The sequence below is a fragment of the Lissotriton helveticus genome, chromosome 4_1, assembly GCF_964261635.1.
Source record: "Lissotriton helveticus chromosome 4_1, aLisHel1.1, whole genome shotgun sequence".
Classification (NCBI taxonomy): Eukaryota; Metazoa; Chordata; class Amphibia; order Caudata; family Salamandridae; genus Lissotriton; species Lissotriton helveticus.
Genome location: NC_136063.1, coordinates 1714219421 through 1714239613, shown reverse-complemented (window position 1 = coordinate 1714239613; position 20193 = coordinate 1714219421). Strand labels below are relative to the sequence as shown.

General features: G+C 47.2%; 1 protein-coding gene across 2 annotated transcripts in view; it reads right to left on the bottom strand.

Annotated features, from left to right (window-relative positions):
* Positions 1-4671: 4671 nt before the first annotated feature.
* DNAAF6 (dynein axonemal assembly factor 6) overlaps positions 4672-20193 on the bottom strand; it is a 184439-nt gene continuing 168917 nt past the window's right edge. Inside the window, exon 8 of one of the 2 annotated variants that reach the window (XM_078688387.1) lies at positions 4672-5877. In XM_078688387.1, coding sequence (XP_078544513.1) covers positions 5748-5877 — 130 coding nt within the window. In that variant the 3' untranslated portion in view covers positions 4672-5747. The remainder of the gene's footprint in view (positions 5878-20193) is intronic. The other variant, XM_078688388.1, reaches the window with a different exon arrangement.

Genomic DNA, 20193 nt, shown 5'->3' with positions numbered 1-20193 from the left:
GCCCTCTTGAAGTGTCATTGACCGGGTTCACAACGCATCTTCATTAACCACAACATGTGGAAGAGTCATTGTGGCAGGAAAGGGAAGCAACTGGTAGTTCTGAGCTTCCCCGAGGGAAGGGGGGAAGAGGAAAGGGAAAGCCAGACACAGAGATCAGAGGGAGAAGTGGGCAGTAGGTGAGGCGGGGAGAGGAGCCAGGAGAGTGATTGTGATGGGGGAGAAGAGAAAACGGAGGCGGAAACAAAAGACAACCCGAGGGAAGGTGGTGGAACCACTGAAGGGGGAAGAGAACATGAGAACAAAAGAGAAAAAAAGGGAGCAAGAAAACAAGGAGCAAAAAAGGGAAAGAGAGAAAAAGAAAAGAAGAGCCTAGAAGCACTTCTGTTTTTGCAACGCGCTACTGAAAAAACTGTACCAAGCATTCCCGTCGAACGGGGGGTGGGGGGGGAAGGGGAGGAGTATAAAGGGGGTAATAAGCAAAATGGGGAAGAGAAGCTGAGAAGACAGGTTCAGACAAGTGTGTCAATCAATCAATCAATCATGCGATTTGTATAGCGCACTACTCACCCGGGAGGGTCTCAAGGCGCTTGGGGGGAGGGGTATGCTACTGCTCGAACAGCCAGGTCTTGAGTTGTTTCCTGAAGGCGAGATGGTCCTGGGTCAGCCGAAGGTGGATGGGGAGGGAGTTCCAAGTCTTGGCAGCCAGGTAAGAGAAGGATCTTCCTCCGGCGGTGGCTCTTCGGATGTGTGGTACGGCTGCGAGGGCGAGGCTGGTGGACCGTAGCTGGCGGGTGGGCGTGTAGAAGGTCAGGCGGTCGTTGAGGTACTTGGGGCCCAGGTCGTGGAGAGACTTGTGTGCGTGGGTGAGGAGCCGGAACGTGATCCTCTTGTCGACGGGGAGCCAGTGCAGGTTCCTCAGGTGGCTGGAGATGTGGCTGCGTCGGGGGACATCCAGGATGAGTCAGGCGGAGGCGTTCTGGATGCGCTGGAGTCTTTTCTGTAGCTTGGCTGTGGTTCCGGCGTAGAGGGCGTTTTCCGTAGTCCAGTCGGCTGGTGACGAGTGCCTGGGTGACAGTCTTCCTGGTCTCGGTCGGGATCCAGCGGAAGATCTTGCGAAGCATACGCAGGGTGTTGAAGCACGATGAGGAGACGGCGTTGACTTGTCTGGTCATCGAGAGGGAGGGGTCCAGGATGAAGCCCAGGTTGCGTGCGTGGTCGGTTGGCTTGGGTGCGGTGCCCAGGGCTGGGGGCCACCAGGAGTCGTCCCAGGCGGAGGGCGAAGATCCCAGGATGAGGACTTCGGTCTTGTCCGAGTTCAGTTTCAGGCGGCTGTCCTTCATCCACTCGGCGACGTCTTTCATCCCTTCGTGTAGGCAGGTTCTGGCGGTGTCGGGGTCTCTGGTGAGGGAGAGGATCAGCTGGGTGTCGTCGGCGTAAGAGATGATGTTGAGGTTGTGCTGGCGTGCGATGGCTGCGAGAGGTTTCATGTAGATGTTGAAGAGGGTGGGGCTGAGTGAAGATCCTTGCGGGACGCCGCAGATGACTTCGGTGGCCTCGGAGCGAAACGGGGGGAGGCGGACTCTTTGTGTTCTTCCGGCGAGGAACGAGATGATCCACTCCAGTGCCTTCTCTTGGATACCGATATTGCTGAGGCGCTGGACTAGGGTGCAGTGGCAGACCGTGTCGAATGCAGCGGAGAGGTCCATGAGGATGAGGGCCACTGTTTCCCCCTTGTCGAGCAGGGTCCGGATGTCGTCGGTGGCTGCGATGAGGGCGGTCTCGGTGCTGTGGTTGGCTCTGAAGCCGGACTGCGAGGGGTCGAGGGATCCGTTCGTCTCGAGGAAGGCGGTCAGCTGTCTGTTGACGATCTTCTCGATGACTTTAGCAGGAAAAGGGAGGAGCGAGATGGGGCGGAAGTTTTTGAGATCGGTGGGGTCCGCTGTAGGTTTCTTCAGGAGGGCGATGATCTCGGCGTGCTTCCAGCTCTCCGGGAAGGTGGCGGTGTTGAAGGAGGCGTTGATGATGTTCCGGAGTTGGGGTGCGATGGTGGAGTCGGCCTTGTTGAAGACGTGGTGTGGGCAGGGGTCGGTCGGTGATCCGGAGTGGATGGTGTTCATCATGCGGGCTGTGTCTTCGGTGGTCACCGTGGTCCAGGTGCGAAGGGTGGCGGTGGGGGGCGTTGGTTCGACGGTTGGGTGCGTGGGTGGGGCGCCGAAGCTGTTGTGGATGTCGGCGATCTTGCTGTGGAAGAACGAGGCGAGGGAGTCGCAGAGGTCTTGTGACGGAGTGATGTCGTTGGTGCCGGTGCTGGGGTTGGAGAACTCCTTGACGATAGTGAAGAGCTCTTTGCTGTCGTGGGCATTGCTGTCCAGTCGTTCCTTCAGGGATTTCTTCTTGGTGGTGCGGATGAGCTGGTGGTGCTTGCGGGTAGCGTGTTTGAGGGCGGTCATGTTGTCGGTGGTCCGGTCGAGGAGCCAGGCTTTCTCGAGGGTGCGGCAGGTCTTCTTGGAGTCCTTGAGGTCGTCGGTGAACCAGGATGCCTTCTTGCTTCTGGATCTGCTGGGAGGGTTCTTTAGTGGCGCGAGGTCGTCGGCGCAGGCGTTCAGCCACTGTGTGAAGTTGCGGGCTGCTTCGTTGGGGTCCGTTGTGTTGGCGGGTGGGCTCTGGCTGAGGGAGGTGGTGAGCTGGTCTGCGGTGATCTTGCTCCAATTCCTGTGAGGTACCTGTTGCGGGTGGTGGTGGGTCGTGGATCTTTTGAAGCTGAAGTGGATGCAGCTGTGGTCGGTCCAGTGGAGTCCGGTGGCGTGGCTGAAGGTGATGTACTTGCTGGAAGAGAAGACGGGATCAAGCGTGTGGCCGGCGTAGTGGGTGGGGGTGTTGACCAGTTGCTTGAGTCCGAGGTTGGCGAGGTTTTCCAGCAGGGCGGTGGTGTTGCGGTCCTTGTTGTTCTCCAGGTGGAAGTTCAGGTCCCCGAGGAGGATGTAGTCAGTGGAGGGGAGGGCGTGCGGGCTGATGAAGTCTGTGATGTCTTCGCTGAATTGTGTGCGTGGTCCCGGGGGTCTGTAGACGAGGGTGCCTCTGAGGGTCGTCTTAGGGTCGGTGTGAATCTGGAAGTGGAGATGTTCGGCTGCGGCGAAGGAGTCGTTGGCGTCGGTCGTGATGCGGATGGTGTTCCTGTGGACGATGGCGATGCCACCTCCGGTCTGGTTGATGCGGTCCCTCCTGATGATCTTGTACCCGTCCGGGATGGCGATGGTGATGTCGGGTGCAGAGGAGGCATTCATCCAGGTTTCCGTGAGGAAGGCGACGTCCGGTGATGTAGCGTCGAGGAGGTTCCAGAGTTCCACGGCGTGTCTGTGGACGGAGCGGGTGTTGATCAGGATGCACTTGAGGTGGTTGCTGCTGGTGTTTGTCTTGGCGGGTGCGGGGAAGGTTCGGAGGCAGGTGAACTTGCAGGTGCAGCAGGTGAAGGGTCCGTGGGTGCGTCTCGGGGTGGCTCGGCAGCAGGCGTGGGTCTGGCCGGCATTGAGTGCGTTGAGAGTGGCGGCGTCGTAGGTCAGTCGGGTCGTCTTGCCTCGGCGGGGAGGGCCAGGGGTCCTGGCGCTGGGCGCGGGCCAGGCGCGGACGGGCTTACCTTTGGCGCACATTCGGCGCTCAATCGGCGATCCCGCTGCGCGCGTCCGCTGCGCGGTCGCTCTGGGGGCGTCATAAGTAAGGAGCCGGGAGGAGCAGCTGGGTGGCGGGAGCGGGGCGGCGAATGGAATCACAGGGGGGCGGGGCCGCAGGGAGGCAGCGGCGGGAAATCCCAAGAAGCAGCGGGCAATTCCCAGGAGCAGCGGGCAGCGAGCGAAGGAATCTGCAGGCAGGAGGCGGCAAAGGCAGGCAGGAGCGGCAGCAGTGAGTGGGGCGACCAAGCCCTGTGGAGGGCTGAGCGGGAGGGTGTGAGCGAGAGAAGAAAAAAAAGGAGTCTAAGAAAATGAAAAACAAAACGTGAGAGAAAGGAGAGTAAGAGGCAACTTAAAAGGGGGGAGAAAAGCAAAAGGAGAATAAAGGAAGAGCGAGAAAAGGACAAGGCAAGATGAATGACTAAGAAAAGAGGAAAGGAGAGAAGAGCGCTAGAAAAACGAAGAAGTAGAGAATTAAGGAAAGAGCAAAGAGTGGAAAGTAGCAGCAGCAGGAACAAGCAGGAAGTGGGATAAGGGAGGGGGTGGCAAATGGTGAGCCCTTTCGCGGCCGCTTTGATGCTCTCAGTGGCCACCAGGCTCACTGAGAACATCAAAGCGGCCGCGAAAGTCCTCCCAAAGGCTGCAGGCGGACAAATGGTGCGCGCGCACATGCACTGTGCCCGATCCGCCTGCAGACTTTGGGAGCAGTTTTGAAAGCCCTTACTTAACTCTCGCAGAGCAACGCATGCGCGTTGGCTCAGCGAGACCTAAAAAGCACTTCTTTTTGCAGACCATATAGTCACCTGTGCATTTTTAATATAGCAGGTTCAGGGCTTAACTGCCTACATCTTAGACCCAGTCACCACGCTGCAACAATTGGTGTCCCGCAGTATGTGAAAAGGTCCTTTGAAAGCCTAACAACATTAACTTGAGTATATTCTGAATGAAGTTCTGGGCAGATAGCCACATTAGCTTTATAAAGAGGAATTGGGAACTACACGCACCGTGGCATTGATTCAAAAATGCTTTTATTTCATTTTCTACAATTGCAATAAAAGCTTACAAAATGCCCTTCAAGCGATTTAAAGGGCACAAGATTAGTATTAAACAGTTTTTGGAAAATATGTGTTAGTGAAAGCATTTCTATAAACCACCTTTGAAATGTAACAACAATGTTCTGCTAAAATGGGATGAAATTACATGTACGAGGGTTCTGAAGCCCAAGTACAGTACCATGTCTCCTTCCATGCGTCCCAAACGTGATGCTCGTTCCCCACATCCAGAAAGTAGCTACGGAGAAAGTAGTGAAGGGCCAGTATAAGACAATCAGGGGAATTGGAATTCCTTAGCTAGGCAACTTTATGGTTAAAATTGTGATCTGTTCAAGATACGGAAAAATGAAGGTCACACGTGGTTGTTAATAAAAATACCCAGATATAAAATCTCAAGTATTCCTAACCCTTTGTGGATTTACGGAAATGTTACTTTTATAAACAATCACAAGCCTTATATTGAGAAACGAAAAAAACACGGATGATGAGTATTCATGAAACCCAACTAACATCAAGGGCTAGCATTTCTTTTTAGATATCTTTTATATGTCGTGTGTATTTTTTGTATTTCAAATGGCTCTTTAGATTGAACACACACACACTTACTTGTGCTGAACAGAAAATGCAAGGACTTTTTGGTTGGGTATGGTTTCACCTTCACTTAGACAAACCGTCCATAAAAGACAACCTTGGCCCCCAAAGAAAGAATGGCTCCCCAGTTGCCTTTTTTACATTATGGAGCCACGAGAAAAATAGTCAGCATCCTGGGGAAAATTCCTGAATTTAGGAATTTTGGTTTCTAGTTTTTGAAAAAACAGTCTTTACCAGGGGATTTAGAAACGATCAAGAGAGGCATGTGAAACAGACAACCCCTAGTCTGTTTCATCCCTGAACTTTCAGTCCTGGCACTGTACAGTTGGCCAGCGAGGACGTTGATAAAGCCTTTGATAACTCCTTCATTCGAATAATCTGTGATGATACAGCCATTGTCCTTGATGCCATGCCCACCTTCCCTCTATGGCAGACGCTCTCAGGCAAAGTTGATAAAGTCGAACTCTCTTCTCATGGTAAGCGTGACTTCCAGAGTCTCCTTCTCGGAGATGAAATGCGCTTTGCCGATCTTGCCGTCCACTGGATGGGGAAGATGCAGGCCCAGTTTGCTGGAAAAGAAAAGCGTACATAATTTGAGGCACTGTCACTGATTAGCCGGGTGCAGGTTTATTAACAAATAACGAGATTCAAATCTAGAGGATTTCGCTCACTTCTTGAGCTGTCTGCCTGGTTTATTCATTCAATCGCGTTTGGAAATGGGTTTCCTGCAATCGATTGCCGAGTTGCATTTTTTGATTTAAGGCTCTACTGATGCACAGCAGCACATTGCAGATGCAAAGACAAGCGCGCCGCACATCCATATTGCTGTCAGCATGGCATAAATCTGCATAATAAGGAGAGGCTCATGCACGTCTGGATTTAAAGAGGACGTGTGTACCACCGCCTGCAACAGGAAAGATAAAAGGCAATTGGTGTGGAGTACAGTGTTCCCTTCAAGGACCGCAGATACGGCTACTTAGTTTTAACTGCATTCTGTATGGATTTTTTAAATCTTCTAAACTCCATATTAGTCTCTGATATGCCGTCGCATATTTCCTTATACAATATTACACTTACAATATATTTCAGATTTAGAACAATATTCGTTTTACTTCAGGGTGTTTTTTGTATCCTATTGGCTACTGCTTAAAAATCCAAAGTCATTCGTTTATTCACCTGGACGATTCACTTTGGCTCCGTTTTTCCCCTCAAAGCCACATAATGAAAAAGACCGGCAAAATGCGCTGGGGCCGAAACCTCATCTACCCCACGCCATGCTTTTTGAGCATGCACACCTGCTCCGAGTAACCCATGAAGATACGACCAGATGTGAGAAACTTTTCTCCCAGTGGCAAACACTCCGATTCAGTGCTTGAGTAGGATTTGTGACTGGGTACCGAATAGAAATTTGGAGGGGTGCTTTGTCAGTGTTCCCTTCCAAATGTTGTCCCTTGCAAATTATATCAGATGTATCGATGGATTGCCGCCGGAATTCCGGTCGCAAACCATAGTAAAGTTACTGATTTCCAAGTGGAGTTCCTAACTTTAACATTTCGGGAGGTTTAGGCAGCGGTCCAGGGGACCACAGAGCACTTTCAAAGAAACTTTATTTAAAAAAAAAAGTTGAAAAAGGGAAGCTTTCTTTACTTAAAAGCAATCACAGGCATGGCGGTTTGCTGACCCTTGCAGGCCACCTTCTCCGTGACTGCAGCTCACTGTGACTGGTTACAATCTGCGACCTACCTAATAAATATGAGCTAAGTACGTCTGTCTGTGATTCACTCCACACTGACCTTTTAGTAAATAGGTCAGTTTGCAAAATTAGATAAAATTACATTAAAATTAAAGACTGGTCACAAATTGCAACCAGTATCTTTGTACATCTGTCCCTAAGTCTCTTGCATGATGACCCTGTTTATGTTGAGCCTGCCAGACGGAGCAAGGTATCTGGTTGCAAAAGACCTCTAGTGAACTTACGGGGGGATTACATCTCACTCATTCCTAATCATTGATTGGATTTATTGTCACACATTTGTTTACTTTTTATGCCCAGACACAAGTCCCGTGCTCACCATGCCACTGGAGTTAAGCCAGCCAGGCTGATGAGGCGATTCCCCGAAACTGGTCCCAGGATGCTTGTTTCTGGGCAAGGGAGGGCTTGGCTTGGCAGTTCAGACTGGATTGTTCCCATGAGGAACAAGATCAAGACTGTTTTGCATATGGCTGGGTTTAAACCGGGGTGGGATGGTGAGCAAAAGGCTTGTCTATAAAAGTAGAGTAATGGCCTTCTATCCATCCTTATAGTTATCCACCTCTTCCAAACGACCAATCTTCATCTATTTCTGCATTGGAGATGGGTCGCTCGGCTCGTAGGAGGCATCTCTAGCAACAGTATTTACGTTCTCAAGAACTCTCTTCACAGACTGATTAAGTGGATAATCATAGGAATATTATTTATGTTACTTACATACCCAAACTTTCCCCAGGTTCATTTGAGGATATTGACTTATTAATAAAGTCACTTATTGGTTTAGGTTAAAACGCAATTGTTTTTCGATAATCAGGTCTGACATTGTCTCTGCTAGGTGTTATATTTTCAATTTTCTCACCCACTTTACTCACTTTGAGTAACGGCTGGCTGGTTGAAAACCTGATTTATTTCGAATTACATACAAGCCACTTAGATAATATGCCCAAGACCAATATTAAGCTGAAGACATCTCCTCCTGCTGTGGAACCCTCATTGGTCATCTCGAAGAACTCTTGCAACTCACACCAACAGAATACATCCTACATGTCCCTGCTCGAGGAGTCCAACCTGAGTGTTAGTGATTGACGGTTACATCAAGATGAGTATTCCATGTGGAGAGAGTGTTCTGTGCCAAGAATCTTCCCAAAAGTTGCCATTTATGACCATTGTTGAAATGTCAATATTGATTATAACGCTATGGCCACAATTCTTGATTCACAGAAGGGGAGCGATGGTGACAGCTCATTTGTCGGGAATTTCGCTGATAACTCCTACTTATCTACTGCTGAGTGCTCCGGTAATGGCTGTGACCCTCAAACTGATAGTGTTATTTCTTGGAATCTGGTCGGTATTATGTCAAACTGGATGACCCAACCTGGATATTGTATATCAGTAACTTTGATGTTTGCATGTTTCAGGACACTTGGGCTACCTCTAAAGTGTGTGTGTGTGTGTGTGTGTGTGTGTGTATTTCGTCTTGTTTTCTATAGTGCAGCAGCCAAGCAACCTAGGTATTATGGGAGAACCATAGGTGAGTGGCTAACTTTAATAAAAAAATTACCTTTTATGCGTTCACAATGCCTTGACAGTCGATTCACATGACATTAAAGGGGTTACACTCAAATTCTCCCTTGGATTGAATCTACCAATAATTAATGTTTGCGTGAGATTAGCCCCTGCTGGGAATGAGCAGCTTGTGCTTTTTCTCCTTTACAATGTAATTAATTCCTGTCAGCATGATGCTAAGATAATAGTCGAAGAAGACTTTAACACTTCATTCGAGCCATCGCCATATATCAATGCATTGACTAAACCTAAAGACGAGTATTGGAACATCCCTCGTTTTGTGGAAAAGTAAATTTTGTCATGTTCTGTGTCCCTACGTGTCATCCATCATATGTTATGTGTGCATGACCAATATGCATATGCATTTCCCATGTCTGATTAATGACGCAATTATAGTTGTGTCCACCTCTAATATGCCGGTTTCCAGGCCTCGTGAATACTACGAATATCAGGCCTATGTAAAGCTACGTTGCCACGTTTCTCAGTGTGCACGTTATTCCATTATAAAGTCCCCGTTTCTAGGCCTCAAAAGGACCTGGACATCAGATTCAGCTCCTGTCTCCTGAAGCCTCGCTGAGGAGCGAAGCAGCCCCCACCTGTATCCTCGACCTTTCACTTACTTCCTGCCTCGCAGTGCCCGGTGCAGCTTGGCTCTGCCTCTGAGTCTGCCAAGACTATGTTATGATTCCAGTTATCAGTTCAGTCCTCCTTCTCTGCATTCCTAAGCTACTGAACTGCATCAATAGTTTCCGTCATTGTCTAGCCTTCAGGGCTCCATGTTAGAGAATATTGTATTTAATGGTCATTTAATACTCTTCATCACGCACTACATGTAGAATAATGCATGGTCCAGTCTTAGAGTCAGTTAGCCTTTCCCCTCTTGACTCTTAGTTTATATCAACATGTTCTCTAAACATCAGATACTAGATAGAGTTTAGGTACATGTCGCTCCGACCCTCCAGACTTTAGTCTCTGCTCCTAGCACAGAGTTCATAGCCCCCAGCTTCTCCTAGTAATACGTCATTGCCAGTTTGCGCGCACCATCAGGTTAGAGGTCCCGGCTCCTTAGGTAGCCCCCTCCTATGTTTCCGCCCATTCATGACATATTCTGTTACGTCTGCACCACATGTCTATGTATACGCCCAGTTACACCTACTTTTACTGTTATCTTTCGCGACTGCTACGCGTCACGCCTTCTGTTCCACCCACTGCTACGCCTACTGCAATGTAATGCTATGTGTTTGCGCTATGTATATATGCTCGTGTATTTGTTATTAAAAGCTAGCGCGCTCATCCCAGACCCAGCCCCAGCAGCTGCTGGGCCCCTGTCGCCCTGCTGGGCCCTGTCATCCTATTCCTATGCAGGTTGTCCTGTTCCTGTCCTTATGCTGTATTAAACCTGCAAAACTCCTACTACCTCGAATCTTGACTCTTATTTTATTGAGCTATCTGTTATGATATATGTCTAGTCAAAAATAGGGTATTATTTATTTATTTACCACATAATGGCGCCCGAATAGGGACTTGCCCTTTCCCCACGCGTCGGTGAAGCCACGCCGACCCCCTGACCCTCTGCAGCCGTGACGGAACCATACCGGCCACGTGCAGATATTTCTGCTTCAAGTATCCCTCAGGCCCACGGAGGAGACGGAGGAGGCGGTCCAGCATCCAAACGAGACGGTGGAGGAACGCGGCGAGTCCCGACCAGAGCCCAAGCCAAGAGTCCAAGGTCCGAGGTATCCGGAGGCCCACCCGTAACTGAAGTCCGAAGTTCGTCGTCAGTCCAGTCCAGTCCAAGGCCTTTCCGTTCTTGCTGCCCGGTGAGTACCATTGCTGGGGTAGTATCTAGACAGGGTCAATCTAAATTGACTCTGGTCCGTGGGTTGGTGGTACCCAGGCCCACTAACGAAGTGTTCACCTAGGTGGATACGGGTCTTGATGCGTCCCTTTATGGGACCGGTATGTTCCGTACTGTTCCAGCAGTGCATCCAGTAACTCTAGTCTGTTCCGTTCTCGAGAAATTCTTGTGTTTCTGTTCTCAGTATTCCAGGTAATATTCCTGTCCCAACTGTAATGTTATGATGTTGTTCAATGTATTTCCAATATCGTGGTATGCCTGAATTGTTTTCCCAATTGTTATTGTTCCTCGTCTATTGTATTGTGTTCCGATTCAAGTTTACAATGTCTCTCTTTTCGAGATTACGTCAGTTAAAAACTAGAAAGGGTTTGTTAGAAGAAGCAGTTCCTGTTCCGCCCAGGGACAGTCCAGGTCACTTTATGTATCAGAAACATGGCATAAGTGCCATATTGTATCTAGATTTATGGGTAGAGTATACCAAACAGTTAGAAGAAAAGTATAGATGGCCCGTATCGGGTACATGGGATGCCGAATGCATCATGCGAGTAGAAGAAGCATTATGGAAAAAGAAAGCCAGACAGTCACAGAAAGATGCCATCGAGTTATGGCGCAAAGAAGCTCATAAAAGAACTGAAAAAGAAATCAGAAAGACAGAACTAAGTAGAGAATCCCAAGAACGAGCCCAAGAAAGAGAATTAATCGAGATAGGTGAACGAGTCAAAGCCGAACAGTCAGACAGACAGAGGCATGCCCTCATTAAGGGTATGTATCCTCTTCTTGCTGAGGGCTTGCCAAAAGCGACCCCAGAGGCATCCAGTAATTACCCGCCACCATTAGTTCCGACCAAGCTACGTCACAAACCGACCGCAGCTGATATTTTTATTTCGTCCTATCTGGACGACACAGTCCCAGAATATGCAAATCCTGTTCGCGCTCCGCCAGTCCCTGTAAATCAGGTAATTCCTGCTCCTCCAGACACCGGGGTGCCCTTAACAGCTCCCCCGGGTCAGCCCGCCATACAAGTCCAGCCCACGTTACAATTACCCACCCTGCCAGGACGAAAAGCATCAGTTGATGATTCTAGTTTAGGGGCCGCAGGGGGAGGTCTTCCTCAAACCCCGCCGCCATACAAGCGTTTATCAGCACTCGAATTACATGCTCAAGCATCACAGCGTACTCCTAAAAGTAATAAGTCTGTTGCAGAAATCAGGCAAACCCTTGGCGAATGTGTCTATGACCCAGTTCCAGGCGAATTTAATATGGTTTTATATTCCGTACGCATAAGGAGGGTGACCGAGTATCTAGTCACCTTGCCGAATATGAAAGAAGATCTAGACAGAATATATCGTTTCATCCGTACAGGGGATGACCCAGAAAGTATTAGTAATGCCATGTCTCAAAGGAAAGCCGAGATTCAGCGCATGATATTAAAGTTCTTAATTAACTGTCTAATAAGAGAACAAGATTACCCGTCTAAAGATCCAGAAGAAATGAAAACTCTGACAAAGTGGAGTGATAATATAGCCGAAGGAAAGCACAATACCATTAGTGCCATGGAAAGTATGTACAAGAAAATCCGTAGAGAGATAATAAAGATACACGAACAGCGTAAAGCAGCACAAGTAAGCGAGAAAGAAAGTACCTCTGATCCTGAAGAGGAAGACGATGAGAATACTGCCAGAATAGCGTATGTAGGGAAACCTAGATTTCCAGATCGCCATTTACGTCTAGAACACAAGTCAACTTTCCATCATCCAGCACCAGAACAAGGTTCCCTAGAACAAGTATTTCAAGCTACCGATCACATTCTGAAATCACGAATCGGTTATAGTGAGTTAAGTACTATGCATGAACAAGAACTAGTCCGATCAGCAGTCCGATGGATTACTGATTCTACCACTTTTCCAGACGAAATAGTGGCACAAATGTTTCTGAAATTGCCCCCAGCCGAGCAGCGACTGGTGGGTATGTATATGATTCAGTACCTCATTACTCTGTATGAGGGTCAGCACTCTGATCCAGGTCCGTTACATGATATCCTGAACGAGTTACTCCAGTATAAATGGAGAGGTCTAGGTACCGATTTAATTAGTGTCATTCTAGAACAGCGTCACAAATATAGAACATTCTTGAACCCGCATTTTGTTCATGTCTCACCCCCAGAAAGTAAATCATTCTACATAGACAGACAGAATCCGTTACGAGAAGTCCACCCAGTTAAAGGAACGGGTGGCGAAATGCAGCGAGTGTTTGTATACACTCCGATCACAAAGATGGAACTCCTTGAAATGAAGAAATTAATTCCCTGTCATGACAAAGATCCAGCAGGGTTCCATCGAGAATTAAAAGACATGCTCCGTATGGGAGAATACACATACCCAGATATCATTAAAATGTTAAAGGTTCTGCTACCCGCAGGGGTGTATGAAAAGCTCAAAGAGAAAGAATGGGAGGTGGGAGAGAAAAAGATAGATTGGGCAGTCCTAGAAGCAGAAGATAAGATACGTGTACCAGGTACTGGTCTAGGAGAGAAATGTAAAGAATTACCAGAATTATTAATTCAAGTTCTACCCAGATTATTAACAACGAGAAAAGAAGACTGGGATGCAATCTCAGCCTGTAAACAGAAACAAGATGAAGATATTAGTGATTTTTATTCTAGATTTGAAAAATGTTTCAGTATCAACAGTGGTCTCAAGACAAGTAGTGAGTCATACCCTCACCTTTTTGTTACTAAATTAGTCGAGAATTCAAGTCCACCAATTAAAAACCGAGTTCTGAAAGTCGAAAGCACCTGGCAAGCAAATACTCCGTCCCAGATGCTCCAGATGCTCCAGTATCACCAGAATAGAATCAGGGAAGAGCAAGAACACGAAAGAAAACGTATGAAAGACACGAAAATGAAAGTACTAGTTGCACAATCTGTTCCTCAAGACAGTCAGAAGAGGGGTCCGAATCAAGCCAGTCATCCTGCAGCTCCCGTTAAAGGGAACTGCAATTATTGTAAACAGCCAGGTCATTTTATAAATGAGTGTGCAGTTCTGAAACATAACATAGCTACCGGTAAGACTAAAGAAAGACCACGTCCGCCTAGACAAGAGCAAGTTTCACAGATTCCTCAGCCACAGAATGCACCACAGACAGTTACAGCACCGCAGCCTATTGCTGCAACACAGCACGTTACATCGCAGATGTACCAGTATGCACAGTCTGAGTATCCAGAGTACCAGCCATATTCATGAAACAGCCTAGAGAGGGAGGTAGGCTTGCCTCTCATCGAGATACCTGTAGATCAAGAAGGTCCCTATGTTCACAGTCAAGTATTAGGGAAAGACAGAAAGTTTTTGATTGATACAGGGGCAAGTAGGACCACAATTAGTCACGCCGAAGTTCCAGGGGCTCCGCTCTCAGGCTCAAGAAATGTTTCCCTTGGATTTTCAGGAAAGCCTATCGTTAATGAGATATCTAAGCCAGTTACTCTAGAAGTAGGTCCATTGTCCCGCACTACTGATCTGTTACTTACTAAGTCATGTCCAGAAAATCTATTAGGCATTAAAACACTGAAAGAGTTAGGTGCCGTTATATGTTGTTCCCCAGAGGGAATACGTCTGTTCCTACGTGACTTTAAGGGTCACTATGTATTACGAGATTTTGATTCCAGACTGTCTAAAGTTCCGCAGCATTTATGGGCGCAAGGTCCAACTGATGTAGGTTACATGCAAATCACACCCTATCGTGTGACTCTCAAACCAGGTGTAGTGTTACCACGAATCAAGCAGTATAGATTGCCACCTGAGGCTGTAGCAGCCTTATCCAAAATTATTGACGAGCTCATCGCTCAAGGAGTAGTTGTAGAAACTGACTCCAATGTATGTAACTCTCCGATCATTCCAGTCATGAAACGTACTGATCCAAATGCACCCCCAGTATATCGATTAGTGATTGACCTACGAGAACTTAACAAATGTATTATTCCTCAGTACCCAGTTGTCCCAGATATCTCTTCCCTATTGACAGCCATTGATTCCGAAGCCACGTTCTTCACTGTAATCGACCTCAAGAATGCATTTTTTAGTGTTCCAATTCATCCAGACAGCCAGTTTCTTTTCGGATTTTGTTTAAATGGAAGGAGCTATATGTTCACACGCGCTCCTCAAGGTTTCACAGAAAGCCCTAGTATTTATAGTCAAGCACTCAAGAGACAACTAGACAACATTCACATGCCAACTGACACTGCCCTGCTCCAGTATGTCGATGATCTACTGATCACAGCCCGTTCTGAACGTGACTGCGAGCGTGCGTCACTGACGGTTCTGTATTTCCTAGCCGAGATGGGGCACAAGGTGTCACCTTCGAAGCTTCAATTCTGTGTCCAGCAAGTGGTATACTTAGGACACTTACTGTCCAAGAGGGGTAGGCAGTTGACACCAGACCGTATCCAGTTAATAGCGAGTCTTCCCCAGCCCAGAACCCAGAAGGAGGTACGTGCCTTTATTGGCCTCACTTCTTACTGCAGACAATGGATTCCTCAGTATGCATTTCTAGCCAAGCCACTGATACAGTTAACAACACAGGAGGCAGCCGTATCGACTGTTCTCCCTTGGACATCTGAACATACACTTAGTTTCAACGAGTTAAAGAAAGCTTTATGTCAAGCCCCAGTTCTAGCTACACCGAACTACAGTAAGCCTTTTACACTTTTCGTTACTGAACGTGAAGGTACAGCATTATCTGTTCTCACACAAGATCAAGCAGGACAATACAAGCCCTGTGCTTATTTTTCGAGCACACTAGATCCAGTCGCCCAGGCGTTGCCTGCGTGCCTCAAGTCAGTTGCAGCCACAGCACTAGCTATTAGACAAAGTGATTCCATAGTTTTAGGACATACCTTGACAGTACAAGTTCCACATTCCGTGGAAGTTCTTTTAAACCGAACACAAACTCAGCACTTGACAATTGCACGTTTAACAGGTTATGAATTGACACTGTTTCAGCCACACATAGATATTAGACGCTGCAACGTTCTGAATCCTGCTACACTGTTACCATCAGTTAGTTCAAATTCTGCCACACACGATTGCGTGGAAGTAGTTAACATTACGACAAAGCCAAGACAAGACCTGACAGACATTCCGTTACCAGATCCTGACCTGACACTTTATGTGGATGGTTCATGTATGAGAACTAGTACAGGAGAACTAGTCGCCGCGTACGCAGTGACTACTGACACCGAAGTTATTAAAACACACCGCATTGATACTCTGTCCGCTCAAGCAGCAGAGCTAGTTGCTCTGACACAAGCCTGCATACACGCCAAGAACCTGAAAGTTAATGTTTACACAGATTCACGTTACGCATTTGGAGTTGTACACGACTTTGGAGTGCTCTGGCAGGAGAGAGGTTTCATGACTTCTCATGGAACCAAGATTCAGCATGGTCTCCTTATTCAAGCTCTGTTAGATGCCATACATTTACCGACATCCATTGCTATCATGAAATGCAAAGCACATACGAAAGTTACTGACATTATTTCCCAAGGTAATGATCTAGCAGATCGCACAGCCAAGCTTACAGCACAGACTCCAGACACTCAAGCTAATCCGACACAGACACATACTCCAGATCTGATTACATGTATGACAGTTAAGGACCCTACACAAGATGTCATAGATATCCAGTTACATGCTACTCCCGAAGAAATCAAGAAGTGGTCTGAACAAGGAGGGGTCCAGACAGATCAAGGATGGTTAACGAAGGGTAGAGCCACATGGTTTCTCCCCGACTCTATGGTTCAAGTCATCATTAATACCGCACATAGTCCAGCACATTTAGGAGAAAAAGCTATGTTAGACAGTATCCAGAACATTTGGTTCAACAAGCATTTACGAGCTGCAGCCAAGCAGAAAGTCCGTACCTGTATGATATGTTGTCAGTTTAATCCAGGTAAAAGTGTCCCGGTGGAACAAGGTGGTTTCCAGCCTCCTGACCACCCTTTTGAAGTCCTCCAGATGGATTATATTCAGATGGAGCGATGTCGAGGTTTCAAGTATGTCCTTGTAGTTGTATGCGCTTTGTCCAGATGGACAGAAGCATATCCAGTCCCAGATTATACAGCCGCGACCACTGCCAAGCAGTTGGTTCGTGAGTTCTTCCCTCGATATGGACTCCCTAGAGTCGTATATTCTGATAACGGTCAGCCATTCTCATCTGAGTTGATGAAGCACGTTTCCCTGTTGTTAGGGTACCAGTGGAAGTTCCATTGTGTACGCCATCCCGAAGCAGCCGGTCTAGTCGAGAGACATAATCAGACTCTGAAAATTCGAATTGCAAAAATATGTAAAGATAAGGGTGTGGACTGTCTAGTAGCTCTGCCAGTCGCTTTGTTTTATATGCGCATGGTCGCACATTCCAGATCAGGTCTGTCCCCGTATGAGGTCGTATTCGGCCGCCCCCCTAACATGTGGGGTACTCCTAGACCCCGAAGTATTACTGATGTTTCATGTAATATGCTGACAGATTACCTAGCTTCCTTGATGTCTGCCCTCAACTCATGTCGTTCACAGGTTGCTGCCGCATTTCCAGACAATACCGAGGTGGCACCGCATGAAATCGTTCCAGGTTCCATGGTGATGGTCCGTAACTTTGACAGATCAAGTCCGCTGGAGCCTCGATGGAAAGAGCCCCGTCAGGTCCTCCTCACCACCCGTACAGCCGTGAAGTTGGAAGGCCGAAAAGGATGGATACACCTTTCTCACGTTAAACTTTTAAAAGGACTGAAACCGGTCTCTAAAAACATTTTCCAGGATATCAAGACTTGTCAAAACATTGTTCCTAAGGACTGTCCCGCAAAAGACATTGATACAACCCCTCCCTTGGTAGAGAAAACTCCGCAGCAGGAGTATAAGCAAAAACTCCGGTCTAGTAAAATAAGTCAGTCAGTTTGATTGTATAAGTCCTCCCCTAGGTGAAACGGTTAGACTGTTTCTGACATGTATAAAATAGACCCCCATAGTGAGAGAGTTAGTAAAAACTCAAACCGATGTATCGTTTTTCTAAGTTTCATATTATTCATCAGCCTTTTGATTTCCTGCACCAGTTATGCCTTTTTCCTATATTTCCCAGTTCTTCATGTAAATAAGCCTGCTAATGCTACAGCAGAGCACACGTTTAGTGATCTGCCTCCTCACGAATATTCATACCGCCTCGCTATGCGTAATAACTCATTTATCCGCATGTTACATTATTCACACCAGACCAGCAATGCCACTAATTGTTGGGTGTGTGGTCGACTCCCCCCTTTCCAGACGTCGAAGGGAGTTCTGCCACTTTTTCCTTATCCATTCTCACATAATGGTTCGTGTGGAGCATGGTCCACGTTAATGTCATCCTTAACAGATATGTCTTTTCTTAACAGCACATGTTTCCCAGACAAGCAAGGTTTCCCCCACCGAACAGGTTTAGATCTAGAAAATGAAGTATATAAATTAGGTAATTATTCGTCGAATTTCATGGTCCTGAATGTTCAGTCTGATACTACTCCAGACTCACCTGCTATTTCAGTATTACCAGTCAAAGGCGAATTATGTGTCCGAAATAAGGGTTCCGTACACGTAGGACATAGTGATTGTACTACTATTATCAAGTATAGTGACAGTGGGAAATCTATTTTTAAAGCTTCACGTCATTCTTATTTTGTTTGTGGTCAAACCGCATATGTTCGTCTGCCCCTCGATTGGGAGGGAACCTGTTACATTGCTTTCCTACTGCCACCTGTTTTTCTAGCCCCACCTGACTACCATAGGAATTCCTTCCTAGTACATACTAGACACAAGAGAAATCTCCCGATTGTCGATTATACTGAAACTGCTGCAGAACAATTCATTGATATTGATAAAGGTGTGTTCCCTTATTTAGGTACAGTTGTAAATAGTAAGCTAATTCGTAGATTAACAAGAACCCTTGAAGCTGTAGTAGATGAAACTGCCTCCGCTCTAGGTAACTTAACCGAAGAGCAATCCTTTATGAGAATTGTCGTTTTACAGAATCGTCTCGTCCTTGACGTCATACTGGCCGATAGGGGCGGGGCCTGTAGAGTCCTCGGATCTAGTTGCTGCATTTTCATTCCAAATAACGCACCGTCTGTTTATTCAGCTATAACCAGACTCCATAAAATTGCCCATCTGTTACACCAAGATCCAGGCACCTGGACATGGTCCGGTTGGTTCTGGAATATAATTTCCGCCTGGGGATGGAAAGTCCTGTCCTTTCTAGGTATCGCAGTAGCGATCATATTCAGCTGCTGCCTCTGTATACAATGTGGCCCTGCGATTTGTGGCATGTGTGCTACCTCTTGTATTCCTAGTCCCAAGCCCCGTTCTAAATCCCGTTCCAAGACAATTCGAGATGAACAAATGGTACTATATGAAATGATAGATGGTATCATGAATATTGATGTTTCCTGATGAAAACGTAGTGACAAGGAGGGAATGTGGAAAAGTAAATTTTGTCATGTTCTGTGTCCCTACGTGTCATCCATCATATGTTATGTGTGCATGACCAATATGCATATGCATTTCCCATGTCTGATTAATGACGCAATTATAGTTGTGTCCACCTCTAATATGCCGGTTTCCAGGCCTCGTGAATACTACGAATATCAGGCCTATGTAAAGCTACGTTGCCACGTTTCTCAGTGTGCACGTTATTCCATTATAAAGTCCCCGTTTCTAGGCCTCAAAAGGACCTGGACATCAGATTCAGCTCCTGTCTCCTGAAGCCTCGCTGAGGAGCGAAGCAGCCCCCACCTGTATCCTCGACCTTTCACTTACTTCCTGCCTCGCAGTGCCCGGTGCAGCTTGGCTCTGCCTCTGAGTCTGCCAAGACTATGTTATGATTCCAGTTATCAGTTCAGTCCTCCTTCTCTGCATTCCTAAGCTACTGAACTGCATCAATAGTTTCCGTCATTGTCTAGCCTTCAGGGCTCCATGTTAGAGAATATTGTATTTAATGGTCATTTAATACTCTTCATCACGCACTACATGTAGAATAATGCATGGTCCAGTCTTAGAGTCAGTTAGCCTTTCCCCTCTTGACTCTTAGTTTATATCAACATGTTCTCTAAACATCAGATACTAGATAGAGTTTAGGTACATGTCGCTCCGACCCTCCAGACTTTAGTCTCTGCTCCTAGCACAGAGTTCATAGCCCCCAGCTTCTCCTAGTAATACGTCATTGCCAGTTTGCGCGCACCATCAGGTTAGAGGTCCCGGCTCCTTAGGTAGCCCCCTCCTATGTTTCCGCCCATTCATGACATATTCTGTTACGTCTGCACCACATGTCTATGTATACGCCCAGTTACACCTACTTTTACTGTTATCTTTCGCGACTGCTACGCGTCACGCCTTCTGTTCCACCCACTGCTACGCCTACTGCAATGTAATGCTATGTGTTTGCGCTATGTATATATGCTCGTGTATTTGTTATTAAAAGCTAGCGCGCTCATCCCAGACCCAGCCCCAGCAGCTGCTGGGCCCCTGTCGCCCTGCTGGGCCCTGTCATCCTATTCCTATGCAGGTTGTCCTGTTCCTGTCCTTATGCTGTATTAAACCTGCAAAACTCCTACTACCTCGAATCTTGACTCTTATTTTATTGAGCTATCTGTTATGATATATGTCTAGTCAAAAATAGGGTATTATTTATTTATTTACCACA